The sequence below is a fragment of the Herpailurus yagouaroundi genome, unplaced genomic scaffold, assembly GCF_014898765.1.
Source record: "Herpailurus yagouaroundi ecotype Mexico unplaced genomic scaffold, PumYag 162, whole genome shotgun sequence".
Lineage (NCBI taxonomy): Eukaryota > Metazoa > Chordata > Mammalia > Carnivora > Felidae > Herpailurus > Herpailurus yagouaroundi.
The window spans coordinates 26,530,183-26,547,614 of NW_024412403.1; the positions used below are offsets into that span (position 1 = coordinate 26,530,183).

At 39.5% G+C, this 17,432-nt stretch overlaps 1 protein-coding gene across 4 annotated transcripts in view; it reads right to left on the minus strand.

Annotated features, from left to right (window-relative positions):
• The window catches only part of CXADR (CXADR cell adhesion molecule), a 56,842-nt gene that overhangs the window by 24,760 nt on the left and 14,650 nt on the right, over positions 1-17,432 (minus strand). For all 4 annotated transcript variants that reach the window (XM_040484146.1, XM_040484147.1, XM_040484148.1 and 1 more), the window contains 2 exons: positions 7,766-7,932; positions 3,486-3,690 (listed from right to left, as the gene is read on the minus strand). In XM_040484146.1, coding sequence (XP_040340080.1) covers positions 3,486-3,690; positions 7,766-7,932 — 372 coding nt within the window. The remainder of the gene's footprint in view (positions 1-3,485; positions 3,691-7,765; positions 7,933-17,432) is intronic.

The window sequence follows — 17,432 nt, forward strand, 5'->3', positions numbered from 1 at the left end:
CACTGTGGCAAAATCAAGATGAAAGGAAGAGCTGTGAGGACCAGGTACTGTGGCTCCCACATGGAAATGGTAGCCAGTGATTACTGGACCTACACCACCACTTCTGCCATCACAGTAAAGCTTGCCATCACAAGACTAAAGGACTTCAAAGACTAGGAGACCAGGGGTGCCTGGGTGGCTCAGTCAGTTGAGTGTCCGAGTCTTGATTTTGGTTTAGGTCATAATCTCATGGTTCATGAGTTCAAGCCCCATGTCAGGGTCTGCACTGACAGCATGAAGCCTGCTTGGGATTCTCTTTCCCTCCCTCTCTGCACCTCCCCTGCTCACTTGCTCTCTCAAAAATAAACACTATAGAAAAGAAAGATAAAAAGACCAGTAGATCAGTTTCACCATTTGAAACACCGCTAGCCTATAACAAATGGATTGCTTTATGTAACAACAACAAAAATACCGAGTCCAGGTGAAGTCACTACATAGAAATCAATGGGCAAAAATCTGAGGGAGAAACAAGATATTTGCATAGTCTCAAAAATGGTCCCATGATACATACACATACATACATACATATATGTATGTATGTGTATATATATATATTTTTAATTACAGATTTTTTAAATTTAATCCATTTTCTATTGGAGAAACTTTTCTATAAAACTAAAATCATTTCAAAGCAAAAAACGGAAAACAAATGCCACACTCCTTACCAATGGATTGCAAATTCCTCAGGCCCCTCAAGGCCAGTGAGCTACTCCACATGCTGGTGCACTATACACATACAGGGAATGACTGGTACTCTACTCTTCAAGACAACCCAGTCTGTTTATACCAAAGGGTCTCAATAATATGCCCTATCAGAGGTCCTATCAGAAGGTGGTAGTGATATCTGACCACCATACTAACCCTCCATCAATTCTCTTTGTTACTGAGCTACATCCACAGGAATTTTGGCATATCTGAAAGAGCTGGGCAGGCTCTGACAATGGGGCAAGCTATAGTAACACATCACCCCTCACACCTAGGCAACTAACAGTCATCCCTGTCCATGTCCACACAGCACATAGGGCTCAAGAGATTAAACTCTCGTTATTCTGTGAACACCATGATGGCATCACCTCCAGATTCCCACAAGAAAATCAAGGTATTATATAGTCAAGCCTTCAAGTGAACTGAGCTCCACTGGACTAACACTCAATCTGGTCCCTAGAGGCCTCTTTGTTTTATCTTTCTTCCAGACTATACAAACAGATTTTTCAGGAAAAGCTAACAGATAAGCTTCCATCCAACTCTTTTTTTTTTTTTAAGTTTATTTATTTAATCTCTACACCCAACATGGGGCTCGAACTCATCAGCCCAAGGATCAAGAGCCACATGCTCTTCTGACTGAGTCAGCCAGGCATCACCCGCCCCCCCACTTTCAAAATTCTGATAGTTTCTCCCAGCAGCAGCCATGACTCATCTGAAAAGATGGAAGTTACAAGAAATTCTCCTCCAGCTCTGACACAGCCTCTCAAGTCACAGTCATCCCCATTGCCCTTCAGCAATCACTTCCCTTTCTTCTCTTCTCTTCCACTTAACCCGTCTCTCCCTCTCTGGTTTGGATTCACAGCTTGCCTGGCCAAGGTGATCCCCTCCAGAGCTAACAAAGAGAGTTACTGTGTCAATGCTTCTCACTTACCCATCTTGAGGTGTGAGATGCTGGCTTGTGAGGTTCCTGCATGGCAGTCATGGCTGCTGTCACCAATGTGCTTAGCCACATCATGTGCCAACCATTATTACTGACCCAGGTTCCTTCTAGGACATGAGCTGCCTTTTGCTGTAATGATTCCTTAGTCAGGAACTGCAAATTCAATCCAGAACTTGGTCCGATGGGAACATACACACACTCACACACACTGTGCTTATTCACACTGCTTCTGGAAATGTGTGCCAACAAATTCTTCCCAGTGTACCTGCCCACCTCAGGGTCCACGACAAATAATTCCAATAACAAGTACAGTCTGACTGGTACATCATGGACCAGTTAAAATTCCATATATGTCTTAACACAATGCTTTCTGGAGAGCATTGTTAAAAGAAGATACACAATCAGAGTTATAATCCTAAATATACCTGCATCTGGGATAGAAGTTCAGACAAATTATTAAACTTTTACCTGCTTTCACATTTATGAAAAAGAAAGGTAACTCCATGTTTACTAAATGTAGACACAGAAAGCTAGAATTTCCAACATTACCATAGGAAACATTTTGAACTAGTGCCATTTAGGATGAAGTGCCTTTTACCAGGGCCTTGGTGTGCTACTCAAGTGGAAGACTGCCATACCAACCAAAACACCCCTGAATTTGCCACTGGAGTGCACAAAAACCCACATTCTTGTTCCTAGTCTCTACTTGCTGATACTCATTCTTTAGAAAAGAGGGATGTTCTAAATGAGTATGGAATCCAATACATCAATTTTCCATCCTCCCCATATTGATCATTTCTCTAAAACAAAAGGAATGAGGATGTGGGAGAGAACTGGCTTGATCAGTTATTTCTAGGGGTGTGCTAGGCAGTTCTAACAATCCAAAATTCCTACACAAAGTGGGTCTCCAAATGTAACCCAAACCAGGAGACCTTAGGTCACAAAGAAAGGGAATTTCCTGTCATAAAACAGAGCTAGACAGTTGTGGTTTTCTATGTAGTAGCTGTTATACTTTTGTGTAAAGTCTACTGCAGTATTTTAGAAGTGTATTTACAAACAATAACCTTTCAGTTTCTCGATTGGAAGGAATTAGGAGTATTTGTGCACAACCACAGAATCTGGAGAAGAATAAACATTGCAGTCTCTGAAAGTTTACTTATCTCCTTAACTGTCATGGAGACAACAAGACATCTAGTGATCACCTATCTAATCCCTTTACTTTAAGGATGAAAATCAGTGATCCTCAGGGAGGTTAAGTGATTATCTGATGTGTAAGGACCTTATCCCAACCTTCTACTATATTTCACTTCTCTGTTCTAAATACTCCAACCATTCATCGTAGAAATCTCACTTACTGAGTTATGTAGTTTGAAAAAAGCTTAAAGTGTCCATAACAAACACTTCTGAACTGAATGGAAAAGGATAGAGATTTAAGGATAATTAAATCCTTTTGTTTCAAAAAGGTAGGCTGAGGCCCAGGAAATGAAGAGATTCCATTTCAGTCTCAAGGCAAATCTGAGAATACAAAACAAAACAAAACAAAACAACAACAAAAAAAATCCCTCATCTCCTAATGCCTGGCTTAGGGTTCTTTTTTCATATCACAAAACTCCTTCATTTACCTTTAAACTCTTTCATGAATTTCACAAAGAAGCTAGTCACTCTTATTTTTTTTAATCCAAAAAAGTATGTTAGCTTTATGTTCTATGTTATCTGAGGACATTCAAATTCCTTCAAATGCTCCTACAGAACCATGTTGTACTACCCTCTTAACAAGTACCATTTAAAACAAATAACTTACCAAGAACTGTCAGCTGAATCTTCTTATTTCCAACACCAGGAGCTTTTTTCACTTTGCACTGATATGTGCCAATATCTGACAACTGTAAATTTGTTACATTTATTGATGCATCACCAGATTTGAGATCATTACTTGTAAAATGCACTCGTCCTTTCAGATCTTGATAGTAGTCATCATAAATTTTGTCTCCAGAATATAAAATAATCTGAAAGAAAATAAGACAGGAGGAAAAATAAACAAGCAAACCAACCCTCTGTCTCATTACAGGAGTTCTGGATATGCCATGGTACTTTCTGCAGATCCAAAAAAATAAACATAAAAACACAGTATTATCAGGAAACCTACAATTACTCAAATCACAGATTTAAAAAACAGATCATGGGTGCCTGGCTGGCTCAGTCAGTGGAGCATGTGACTTTTGATCTCCGGGTTGGAAGTTCGAGCCCCATGGTGGGTGTAGAGATCACTTAGAACAGTTAAACGTCCAACTTTGACTCAGGTCATGATCTCACCGTCTGTGAGTTCGAGCCCCACGTTGGGCTCTGTGCTGACAGCTCAGAGCCTGGAACCTGCTTCGAATTCAGTGTCTCCCTCTCTCTCCATATCTCTCCAGCTCACACTCTGTCTCTCAAAAATAAATTTACGTTAAAAAATTTTTAAAAACCTTAAAAAAGAAAAGAAAACAGAAAGCAACTGATCCTTGAATATGGTCACACACTTTGGCATCAAACTCAAATAATAATCCGAGAACATGACTATAGTCCATATCCAGCAGGTAACTTTTATCTGAGATGTTAACTACGGGCAGTATAATCAGAAATAGTGTCATCTGTAGGAATTTCTTGATGGCAGGGATTTGGATTCTTTTCTGTATTATCACCTCCCCTGTGCAACAGCCATGCTAAGCCCACTACCTTACCCACTAGATGTTTTAACTTACATATTAAATGTCTGTATCTAGGAAGCACTCAGTATCAGTTTGTTAAGTAAGTAAAAGCAACAACTGAAAGATCCACAGCTGACTTGCTCTATAAACACAAACCATCACTGTCTTTGCTGCATCTACTTTTCACACTGACTTGTCAATAGCAACACTGTGAACTCATGAGGCTGTCCTATCTTCCTCTGCATTTAACTGACTCCCTTATTCAATCTACTCCACTCAATCCCTCGTATTTTGTTACAAACGCACCTTAATAGGCCTTTAAGGAGCATCTGACAAGGTGTCCTCACTGTTAGTTATTTTGTAAACTCTCTTAGTATTTTCCCATGAAAACAATATTACAAGTGGTGGTTATGAAATGAAAAACTAACATTTGCCAGGCAATTTTGATTCCTCTTCACAACTCTGCCAGGGTGGTGCCACTGTCCACATTTAATCTTGAAGCTGAGGAAAGCAGTGGCTCTTAGAGATCAATTTTTGCAAAGTCACACGGCTAAGATGCAAATCAGATCCATTTGACTTGGTACTGACTTTATTAACTTTTTTGTGTCATTTTAAGCTTACAAAATCCTTATGCATATAGTATTTCAGTGAATTCTTATCACAATCCTGAGAGGTATGTGTATTTGTTCCTATTTCACACATGAGGACAGAGGCTTATGAAATGTGGGAGGCAGTACAGGATAGTGCAAAGGAGAATAAGGCGCAAGAGGGGAGTGAGAGAGACCTGAGTTCAAACCCCAACAGCTCTGTTGCTAGCTGTGTGCCCCTGGGCATGTTCCTTCAAATTTCTGGACATCCATTTCCTCTTCTTCACATGTGTAATGATTCTCATTTAGGGTGTTGTTTTAAGGCTTAAATAAGTATATGTAATTGAACTATATACAACACTGCCCAGCACACAGTAAGTGCACAGGACATGGTAACTGTTTGCAGACTAAAATCATACAAGAAACAAGGATGGTAACTTCTCCAGTCCAGTCCCCCACCATAGTGACTACTAATGTAACTGAAGTAAATAATGGCTCAGCTAACTAATATAATGTAACTGAAATTCTCAATCAGCATCCTCTTTTGCAATCTTTTCCTGTCCCTTTTACCTATCTTTTGGTTTGATTTTACTGTGTTTTAGGTTAGAGGCCAGGTTTCTAAACCCAGAAATGGACACTTAAACCCAGTCTCTAGTCTCATACTTGTCTCAAAAATCTGTAGGTGACAAAGCTGTGCCTCCCACTCTCAGCACAGAAGACTTTGGGTCCTCCTTTCACAAAATACTGTGCTTCCTGGTCTCTAGATGTACCTTGTCACACAGCTTAACACCTGAGTCCTAAGCCAGAAGCACTGAAGACCCGTGCTTTCCATTCATTCATGTGAACTGGGGGAGCGGTCATGGGCTCTAAGGGGAGATGGCCTCTGCACTGGCTAGGGTGTGAGGAGTACACAACCTCAGGTAGAAAGAAGCCTGTGTTCGGGGTGCTGGCACTGACATGGAAGGAGAGACAAGGGACAGCAGAGCAAGACAGGGAGGTGCAGGATTTCTGGGCTGAGCAGACAAAATGAGTTAGGCTCTATTTTGCTTAGGAGATAGAAGGAAGTTGCGGTAGCAGAATCAGGGCAGAAGTATGTGCTTGGAGGGGGTGGCCCTAGTCGTTCACAACCTGGGAAAGACGTTCATTTTTTTTCCTTCAGAAATACATCATGGGAAACCTGCGTGAAATTGCCAAAAATAGTAAGTATTTCACTGCACTGATACAGTCGTTAAATGGCTTAATAACCCCTTCTTTTAGATGGACCATAAATAAAAATAAATTTTCTCTTCCAAATGTATGTTACTATATTCCTCTAAATATTTACATTTATTTTTCTCTCCCTGGTCTAATAAAATGTTATTTTTAAGAATTAAATGTGTCACTGGGAGCCTGGCTGGCTTGCCCAGTAGAGTGTACAACTCTTGATCTTGGGGTTGTGAGTTTAAATCCCATGCTGGGGGTAGAGATTACTTTTAAGAAATAATAAAATCTTTAAACAAAATTAAGAGAATAAATAAAATGTGTCAGACAAAGCTAATAGGCAACATCCTAAGTTAGGTGAAATATTTTGGTACCATTAAAAGGCAAAGTGTGATATATGTATTTGGAAATTAGATTATTGGGCAATTTCCCTCCTTTGTGCCACTTCTGGATTTCTAGGTTTTCTACATTAGGCTCTTAATACTTTATAATCAGAAAAAACTTCTATAGGGGAGCCTGGGTGGCTCAGTTAATTAAGTATCCGACTTTGGCTCAGGATCTTGCAGTCCATGAGTTGGAGCCCCATGTCCAGCTCTGTGCTCACAGCTCAGAGCCTGGTGCCTGCCTTCAGATTCTGTGTCTCCCTCTCTCTCTGCCCCTCCCCCGCTTACGCTTTGTCTCCTCTTTCTCCCTCTCAAAAATAAACTTAAAAAAAAATTTTTTTTAAAGAAAAACTTCTATAACAATATTTTGCTATTTAATTTTTTTAATGTAAAATTAGATATTTTATAAATTGTTCTGGTATGAAGGCTTTGCTTTCTAAGAAATTCATTACACAGGGTATTTAACTTGAAGAATACAGAAAACAGACTCTGTCATAATATGTACCTACATTACATTGTTACACACGGTGACCCTTACACAGGTAAGAGAATCCTTGTGTTAAAAACTGAATTCCAGGGGTGCCTGGCGGCTCAGTCGGTTGAGGGTCTGCCTTTGGCTCAGGTCATGATCTCACAGTCTGTGAGTTCAAGCTGCACGTCGGGCTCTGTGCTGACAGCTCAGAGCCTGGAGCCTGCTTCATATTCTGTGCCTCCCTCTCTCTGCCCCTCCCCTGCTTGTGCTCTGTCCCTCTCTCTCAAAAAAATAAACATTAAAACAACAATAACAACACTGAATTCTAAAAAGAACAAAAACAAAAAACTGAATTCCATCCAATTCTTCACAAAGTCTAGTTTCCTCGTGGTCCCCTGGCACATTATGCATATTCCTGCCATGCATCATGCCTGCTCCAGACGCTCCTCCTCCCACCATGCTGTGGCTCACACTTCGAACTCCAGATTTCAGAACATTCCTAAGTTCCTCTTCTTCCTTAAAGCTTTCTCTAAGAAAGCTTAGGCCACTTGTTATCCATTTCACTCCTTTACACATGTCCTCACTTTCTGCCAGAGTGACTGCTTTCCTCCCCCACATCACAAGAGAGAGAAGTCTGGGCTTTCCTCATAGCTCCCCCTATCCCCACCCCCGCCCACGGGATCGGCATAGTGATGGACACTTAAGACAAGTCCTAGACTTCTGGTGGGTGAGCAAGCACTTAGCAAACTTACCACTTGATCCACCTTCTGATTATCAGCCGGTGATAACAGCCACTCGATGTCCAGTGGTCCCTGGTCTTCTGGACTAAGGGTAAATTTGCAGGGCAAATAAGCAGTTTCCCCTTTGGCCTTTTCAATCATCTGATCAGGAGTAGTGATACTTAAACTTCTGGTGAAATCTGGAGAAAGAAACATGCACATGGACTAAGCATCTGCTGTTAGGCTGGTAGCATGCTCAGCACACCCCAGCTGTTCAAGAGTACAGGCTGTGATTTGGGACCAGAGTGAGGAGGTCCAAACACAGTGGTCCCCAGTTTTTAGCTTGTGCCTTGTAGAAATGGAATGCCAATATTAATAACATCTCGTTTGATACAATTTCCTTTAAGGGCACTGTGAATCTCCCAACATTATGTGCAATACAAGTTTCTATTGGTAGAGGGTATTCTATATCCAAGTAGATGTTTTAAAAGTAAACTTAACTACAGTCTCTAAAAGGTCAATGATATCATACCAGCTCAGGCTACATTAATTCAAACTTGTCACAGTGCCACAGACACACTGGGAACTCTTGCTGCTGGGGCACATGCTGATGAATTGTGACATGTTTTCCACCAAGGCTTCTTCAATTCTAAATTTTTATTAAATTAGGGGTGCCTGGCTGGCTCAGTCAGTAGAACATGTGCTCTTAATCTCTGGTTATGAGTTCAAGCCCCACAATGGGCAGAGAGCTTACACAAAATAAATAAATAAATATTTATTCATTTGGCTCAGTTGGTTAAGCATACGACTCTTGGTTTCAGCTCAGGTCATGATCTCACGGTTTGTGAGATCAAGACCCATGTTGGGCTCCGTACTGACAGTCTGCCTGGGATTCTCTCCCTCTCTCTCTCTGCCCTTCCCCCACTCTCTGTCTCTCAAAATAAATAAACTTAAAAAAAATTATGTATTTTTTAATTTACCAAATATTTGGCCTTAGTATTATCTGGAAGACTTTTCTTACTGTTTCTCTCTTCCTATTTCTCTTCTGAAAAATGTCTGTCATACTTATTATTGTTAAAAAGACATCTTAAAATTCCAGAACTTGTTCTGGAATTTGTATTCTATGAAACTTCCACTTAGGTCACAGAGAATTAATAACCATTAATGGCAATATTTGAAAAGTATGTAAAAACCAAAATAAGATGTCCTAAACCCCAAACAAAAATTCCAAAACTCTTCTGAGTTTGTTAAAAAGAAATGGCTTAAACCCACTGATTTTTTTTTTTGTAATGTTTATTTATTTTTGAGAGAGAGAGGTGCAGAAGCAGGGGAGAGGCAGAGAGAGATGGGGACAGAGGATCTGAAGCAGGTTCTGTGGGAGCCTGATGCAGAGCTCGAACTCAGGAAACTTGAGATCATGACCTGAGCTGAAGACAGACACTTAACCGATTGAGCCACCCAGGCACCCCCTAAACCCACCGTATCTTTGTAAGAACAGAACAAAAAGTCTCCTCTTTGCTGCAAAACTCGTACCACTTACATGCCAAAAAAAAAAAAAAAAGTTAAAAGTAAACTACAAGCAAAATGGTTGTTTCTTGATAAATATCAGAGAAAAAAACACTGAGTTTAATAAATTCACATTTTGTTTGTCAAGAGGAAAGCAATTTTGTTCATATCAACTCACATATAAAAATAGGTTTGTTCACTAGGTAGGTCTTAGAAGATCAAAGTCTGAAAAAGCCAACAATATGATATGAAATGCAAATTTAGTATGTAAATAAACTATCACACAGAACTTATTTTTTTAAACTACTTACACTATAAAAGTTTGCACAGCACTAGTTTGTCACATCTGTTTTCCTTTTGATAACCCAACATTTTCTTGCATATAAACTTTAAGTATCAACGTATACAGAACCAGAGTTTCAAATGGTCATAACATTTGGTCCTCTCCATAACCTAACACTGACTTTCAGGGCTCAATGATGATCTGGAAGAGGTCCTAAGCACTAAGATTATGGTACATGAGACCTGCCTCTCTCTCTTTTCTTTCCCCTGCTGTGACCAACATATTAACATTTTAGAGCAAAATTAAGAATGGGGTGGCTGGGTAGTTCAGTCAGTTAAGCATCCAACTCTTGATCTCAGCTCAGGTCTTGATCTCAGGGTCATGAGTTCGAGCCCAGCACTGGGCTCCATGCTGGGCATGGAGCCTACTTTAAAAAAAAAAAAAAAAAAGTAAGTAAATGTGAGTCCTAATTCCCCATAATGATGATTTTGATGTTGTTTTTCAAATAATAAATTCCAACAGACCAAGCCAAATATAGAATTAAATTATTAGCCATCCCAAAATCCTTTCCATTATCCCTCAAAGAAGGTTAATGCATATCTGTCACTTATAATAAAATGCTAATAAAGTTAAAGCTAATAGATTGAGAATGAAAGAAAAGCAAGATAACACGCAAGCCATTTATATTCGAGCATCATCCTAAGCTTTTAATCACATTTAAGTGCACTCCTCAAAAAGCATATTAAAACCGGACATGTACTCTACCCTCCCTTAAATCAGAGGCTGGCCTAACTCTGACCAAAAGAGTGCTGCTGTGTGAGTTCCAAGGCAAAGTCTCAAAAGATCCTGTTGCTCCCACTCTTGCCCTCAGACCCCTGCCACTAAGTGACCAAACCACACAGGAGAGAACTGAGGTTTCAACCAACAGCTGCAACCACTCAACATGCAGACACCCAGAAAACCCAGCCCCAACCTAGACCAGTTGTCTGCAGCCCTATGAGTGAGCCTAGAACTCCCTATCTCAGCACAGCCTAAAATGACGACCCCCAGGATCGTGAACTCGCACACAGTTTTTGTTTTAAGCCTTTAGAGTTTGGGTTGGTTTGTTACACAGCAAACACTGATGATATACCATCCAACTCACTGATTCAACCCAAATGGACTATTTTATTCAATATCCTAAAAAAGACCCATTACTATTTCAATCTCCATTTCGTGCCCACATTCTATTTAAAATTATTTGATTTTTGCATGTATAATCTCAAGTGCTTCTCTTGAATTAATATTCAGTCCTCTGAATATACACAGTTTACCTTTTCTAATAAACTCAGTTCCATTCCTACCTCATTCACTAAGACATTCATTCTCCTACCTTCAACCTACACTGATTTTTCTTTCTGTCTTTATATGCATATTCACAGTACTTTACTTTCTGCTCTCTTTATTATCCAATTGGCACTTAGCACATACTATGCAAGGGTTTTTTTCCTTTATAAGCTTTCTTGCAAAGTTGATTTAGATAGCCTCCATGGTTTTTGTCATATGCTCTAGATGTTGATGAGCTTATCTTCTTCCCATAATACGTTGTATTAAGTGAATTCTAAAAACTCATGTCCCAATTTAAATCATTAGGCTCCAAAACAGTTAAAAGAAATTGTGGATACCCTTATCTTCTGTTGTAGTTCCTTGCACGCTAGCAGAAAAAGAACAGATTATAAATTTGATCAATTTTATAAAGGTTGAAAAAGAGTACTAAATCCCCCATAAATTGTTCCTGTTACTTGAAGATCTTCTTTCCATAGCTACTATAATTTGTTACCTGCACTTAATTTGGATATTAATACTTTATGTATTAAGATAAGAACAAGCTAAGTGTACTCCAGAATGAAAATTCCATTCCAAAATGAATCAAGACATAGCCCAAAAATATGGAAGGAACAATATATAAGAGAGTGAAGTTTTGCTATTAATTATTAAACTTTCAGGTTATTCAGAGCTTTTAGAGTTTTTTTTTTTTTAATTTTTTTTTCAACATTTTTATTTATTTTGGGGACAGAGAGAGACAGAGCATGAACGGGGGAGGGGCAGAGAGAGAGAGGGAGACACAGAATCGGAAACAGGCTCCAGGCTCCGAGCCATCAGCCCAGAGCCTGATGCGGGGCTCGAACTCACGGACCACGAGATCGTGACCTGGCTGAAGTCGGACGCTTAACCGACTGCGCCACCCAGGCACCCCTAGAGTTTTTATTTTATAAAAATAAAAAAAAAGAGTTACTCTCTCCCTCTCTCTGTCCCTCCCACACTCACTCAAGCTCTCTCTCAAAAGTAAACTTAAAAAAAAAAAAATTACAAAGTTCAATGACATCAAACATCTAAATGCGTATAATGTTCAAGTCCTCCTAACCATACTCTGTACTTCTATTGCACAGTCATTAGAATAAAATGCAACTTAGTTTTTCATGACAGTATCTTTCATTCTCTTGTTTGACACATAAAAATTACTTTTATCTTAAAAGACTACCTCAGGAAACAGTTACATATGTATTAAAATGATCTGGAAAGATATACACCAAACTCTTAACAGCAGTTATTGTTTCAAAACTGAGATTTTAAGAAGGGTGATTGCCCATTTCTGCTTTACACTGACATTCTCTTAATGTGTATGCTGCTAAAAAAACTTTTTTAAACAGCTCTTTAAATGGCTTTCAGTATTTTTTTCCAAAAAAATGCTTAAAGCATTCAACTGCTCTTCAATGTGTTGCACTAGAAATGAATTAAAATCTCAAGATTGTACAAAACAGTTATTGGGTTTCCTAGCAACATTGAAGGGTCCTCTTTGCACAGAGGCATAGTTTTTCAAGTGTTGAAGTATGCAACAGTCACAAATTAATACAAGACAAAAGGCAGACACTTGGTCCCATGCCGTGTCTCCGGGGATTCTTTCCTAATATGTGCTGCCCAATTCTATTCATGCAGCAAATTGAGCGATAATTTAACTTACAAACTACTTGCAGGTTCAAACATGGTCTGAAAACTAAATCAAATAACAAATCTTATGATGTTATTCAAACTTATATTCAGTGTGATTAAATGCATAGAAGAACATTATCAACCACAAGTATTCACTGAATCCAGTGAATAAGTGCTCAGCACTGGATTATATAAGTAAACAAACTGAATCACAACCCATTTTTGGCAGTGACTAAAATAACATCTCCTGGTTTTCTGCTTGCTTTTTTTTTTAACCTCCAGACTTCAAATCATTTGAATCTTCAGAGCTTCTCTTCTGCCCGGTCTGCCTTCTACTGCAGCATCAAAATGACACCAGCTCACCCAAGTATTTTTCTAGCCTTGATGTGGTCATCTCCTACCAAACATTAGAATTGTTGCTACCCTAAGAATGGAGTAAAACTGGAGATAATGGAAGACTCCATTCCTCTAGCTGGAAGGCAACATTTTGAACTGATGACCTACTTTGATTTCTTTTTTTTTTTTTAATTTAAATCCAAGTTAGTTAACATACAGTGTAATAATGATTACAGGAATAGAACACTTACATAGCACCCAGTGCTCATCCCAACAAGTGCCCTCCTTTATGCCCCTTGCCCATTTAGCTCATCCCCCCCACCCAACACCCCTCCAGGAACTCTCAGTCTGTTCTCTGTATTTAAGAGTCTTTTATGGTTTGTCTCCCTCTCTGTTTTTATCTCATTTTTGCTTCCCTTCTGCTTTCATTTCTTTAACTGACTTCTTCAAATTTAAGCTACACATTAACCTGGATGGTCTTCAGCGATCTTTTCCTTATCACAATCTTAAAATCATAGGCAAATGAAAAGCGCTCACTGAAACCTTATGGTTGATATTTTAAAAAAGAGAGAAAGAAGTAAACATAGGGATTTTCAATAATGTTGAGTGGATAAAGTCTTAAAAATGGAGAACACAAAAGCTATTAAAGAAAAGACACAAATTTAACTGTATTAGGTAAGAAAACCACAAGCTAGCTTTTAACAAATTTGCTGAATGAAGGAAGGCTTTCTGTTTTTCTATCACTTGGGAAACAAAGAGAACAGCTTCAAACATATTTTTCATGTCTTTATGTATACCAACGAGATATTAAACGTGAAGTCTGACCAGTGATGGCATATGGACCGGGATTTTAAAGATCATGTCTGAGTCCAGGCACTTCTTCTAGGAAGCATTCCTTGTGCCCAAACATGGATTGAATTAGATGTCCTCTATGTACATCTTGGGCAACTGGTAAGTCCTCCATCATAAGCACTTTTCCTGCTTTACTGAAGTTGCTTTACTGTGTGCTTCCTACCCTGTACCCCCAGTGAACATTTCACAGTTTATTTTTTTTTTAAGTTTATTTATTTATTTTGAGAGAGACAGAGATAGCATGAGCAGGGGAGGGGCAGAAGGGGGAGCGTGGGGAGAATCCCGAGCAGGCTCCACAGTGCCAGCTGCAGAGCCCAACACAGGGCTCGAATTCACAAACCACGAAATTACAACCTGAGTGGAAACCAAGAGTCGGTTTGCTTAACCGACTGAGCCACCCAGGCACCCTACATTTGATTTTAAAGACCAAAGCAAGAAAGAAGAAAAGAAAAAATACAACACGACCCACAAACACAAGCACCTTCACACCAGAAGGAAAACAGAATGGATCTACCAGAAATAAAAGATGGTCTATTTCAAAATAGTGGAGAAAACTTAAGTTGTAATATGACTAAAAGGTGGAAATCAGTTAAGACCTTCCTTTATTAAAGATGGAACTATAACTGTCAAAGTGTCTGGGGCTAATCATACATAGGAAATCAAAGAAATCAGTGGAAGCACTGAGGACAGAAAGATAAGAAAGTCCATATTTGTGGAGCACTGTGTTTGTACATGCTGCCCACTTTCTCCCTGCTCCACCTTCTCCCACGCAGAGCATCTCTAGCCACTTATCAAAGTACCTCTTACTTGTTCCCTCCTCTCTGTTCCTCACAGTGGGAACTGCCCCCTCCTCTACATTACACAATGTGTTCCTCTATTGTTGACACTGTTTATACGGCCCCATCCTTAAACACATATTTTCACTCAGTTGACAGTGTCTCGGGGCTTCATCTCTGGAGGGTATGTCCCAAGACTAATTTAATAAACCCCCAGACTTGGGGCACCTGGGTCACTCAGTTGGTTAAGATCTGACTCTTGATTTCAGCTCAGGTCGTGATCTCAGTCCTCAGATCTTGTTTGCACGTTCTCTCTCTCGTTCTCTCTCTCTCAAAATACATAAACTATAAAAAAATTAAAAAATTAATAATAAAAAATAACCCCCCAGACTTGGCATTGGGCAAAACTGCTGAACTTCAAGCAGAGAGCGAAGGTCAGATCAGAGGGAAGGTGAAGGAGCTGCTTGAAAGAGGAAAGGTGACTAATGGGAGACAAGACCATCAGTCCTTATGGGAAAAGCATGGGAAGGGGGGCCATGGGAAACCATGTATCCAGGAAAGCAAAGGAACAGAATGACCCCTACACAGAAGATACAGCTGCGAAAAAGCTGAACAAACCTGGTCATGTTCTGATGGGAGCAAAGGCTGATTTTTTTTTTTAATTTTTTTTCAATGTTTATTTATTTTTGAGAGACAGAGAGAGAGCATAAGGAGGGGAGGGGCAGAGAGAGAGGAAGACACAGAATTGGAAGCAAGCTCCAGGCTCTGACCCGTCAGCACAGAGCCTGATGTGGGGCTTGAACTCATGAACCATGAGATCATGACCTGAGCCGAAGTCAGATACTTTACCGACTGAGCCACCCACGTGCCCCCTGATGCTTTCTTTAATACTAACATTACAAGAAATGTTAGTAAACCTGATAAGAAATTAACACATATGCAACTTTACATATAGTATATGTTAACATGAGAGAAATCAGACATTGAGAAAAACTTTTATTTGTAAATATTCTAAAATCACAACTGCAGCTAAAGAAGAGTCTTATTTTTCAACCATCTTTAGAACAACATGAAGCAAAAAGAAAAAACACTAAATATTGACGCATGGCCTTTCAAAATATCTAGAGTCATTCCAAAAATCTTAACAAAAAAGGGGGAAAACTGGGGGAGGGGGGCGAAGAATTTAAATTTACATTCCAAAAGTCTTGCAGATTTCTTTGAGTTCATGGGAAGAGGTACATTATGATGACCTTAACATCAATTGCCGTAAGTAATTCACCTGATATTGACTTTTATGAGAAATGTCAAAAAATGTCATAATGGTTACTGTTTTTTTAAACGTATTTATTTATTTTTGAGAGAGAGCATATGCATTCATATGCGTGTACACGCAAGCAGGGGGGAGGGAGGGTGCATGCAGAAAGTGAAGGAGAGAAAAAGAATCCCAAGAAACAGATTCTGACAAGCGTGGATTTGGATATGGGGTCCAAACCCACAAACCGTGAGATCATGACCTGAGCCAAAATCAAGAGATGCTTAACCGACTGAGTCACCCAGGTGCCCCAAGGGTTACTATTTTAACGTTAAGAAATAAACTGGGTAAATCAGGAACTGGTATGTTTAAGGGACATGTTGATCAGGACAAGTATAATTCTGTTGTGTGTGTCTGATGACAAATACTACAGATGCCTGTGTTAGCAACCAACTCACTGAGATATTCCAAACTGTGCAAAAATGCAACTCCTAGAACACCTGGCTGGCTCAATCAGCAGAGCATGTGACTCTTGATCTCAGGCTCATGAGTTTCAGCCTCATATTGGGGGTACTAGTTTACTGAAAAAAATTTTTTTTTAATTTTTTTTTTTTAACGTTTATTTATTTTTGAGACAGGGAGAGACAGCATGAATGGGGGAGGGTCAGAGAGAAAGAGGGAGACACAGAATCTGAAACAGGCTCCAGGCTCTGAGCTGTCAGCACAGAGCCCGACGCGGGGCTCGAACTCACGAACCGCGAGATCATGACCTGAGCCGAAGTCGGATGCTTAACCGACTGAGCCACCCAGGTGCCCCTGAGAAAATTTTTTAAATAAATATATGTTTTTTTTTAATGCAACTGCTGTACTCTTAAATCATTTCCTTGATCCTACCTTCAACCTATGGCAACTTTCCTTCTCACGAGGAAGTTGATTGGGGGTTAGCAATTTTTTTTTTAAGTTTATTTACTTATTTTGAGAGGACGAGAAGGGGAGGGAGGGAGGGAAAGAGAGAGAGAGAGAGAGAGAGAGAACACGCATGAGCAGCAGAGGGGCAGAGAGAGGGAGAGAGAGAATCTCAAGCAGGCTCTGTGCTGTTGTCAGTGCAGAGCCCAACATGGGGCTTGAACTCACAAACTGAACCGTGAGATCATGACCTGAGCTGAAATCAAGAGTCAGATGCTTAACTTACTGAACCACCCAGGCACCTCAGAATTAGCAATTTTTAAAAGTCACCTACATAGTGAGTGTGTCTGGGGGAAAAAAAAAAGACATTTAAAATATGTTAATATCAGTTAACTGCTCCAACTAGGCCTTTCAATATTGCCGGAGGAGAGAAGAAAACACTTACAGGAAGGTAGAAATTATGCTCTTGGCTGTCTACCGGTTTTAATGGTTTAATTCCTATATGGGCTATCCAGTACAGTATGTTAATATGTACTTAGAGCTAAGAAAATAATACTGACGGTCAGATAAGTTAATTAAGAATGAAAAATGACACTGAGTATACTTACATGCTTTTCTATGCAGTTTTTTAAATATAAATTTTCAGCTCCCCACTCCCAAGGAGAAATAAAAAGTACCCAGGAAATAAACAGAGATGGAAATGGGGAAATCCTTATCTTAACAATAAACAATAACTAACAGTGACTGAGATTATGTGTCAGGCACTTTTCAAAAGTGTATACATATTTTTTTTTAAAGGTGTATACATATTAACTCTTT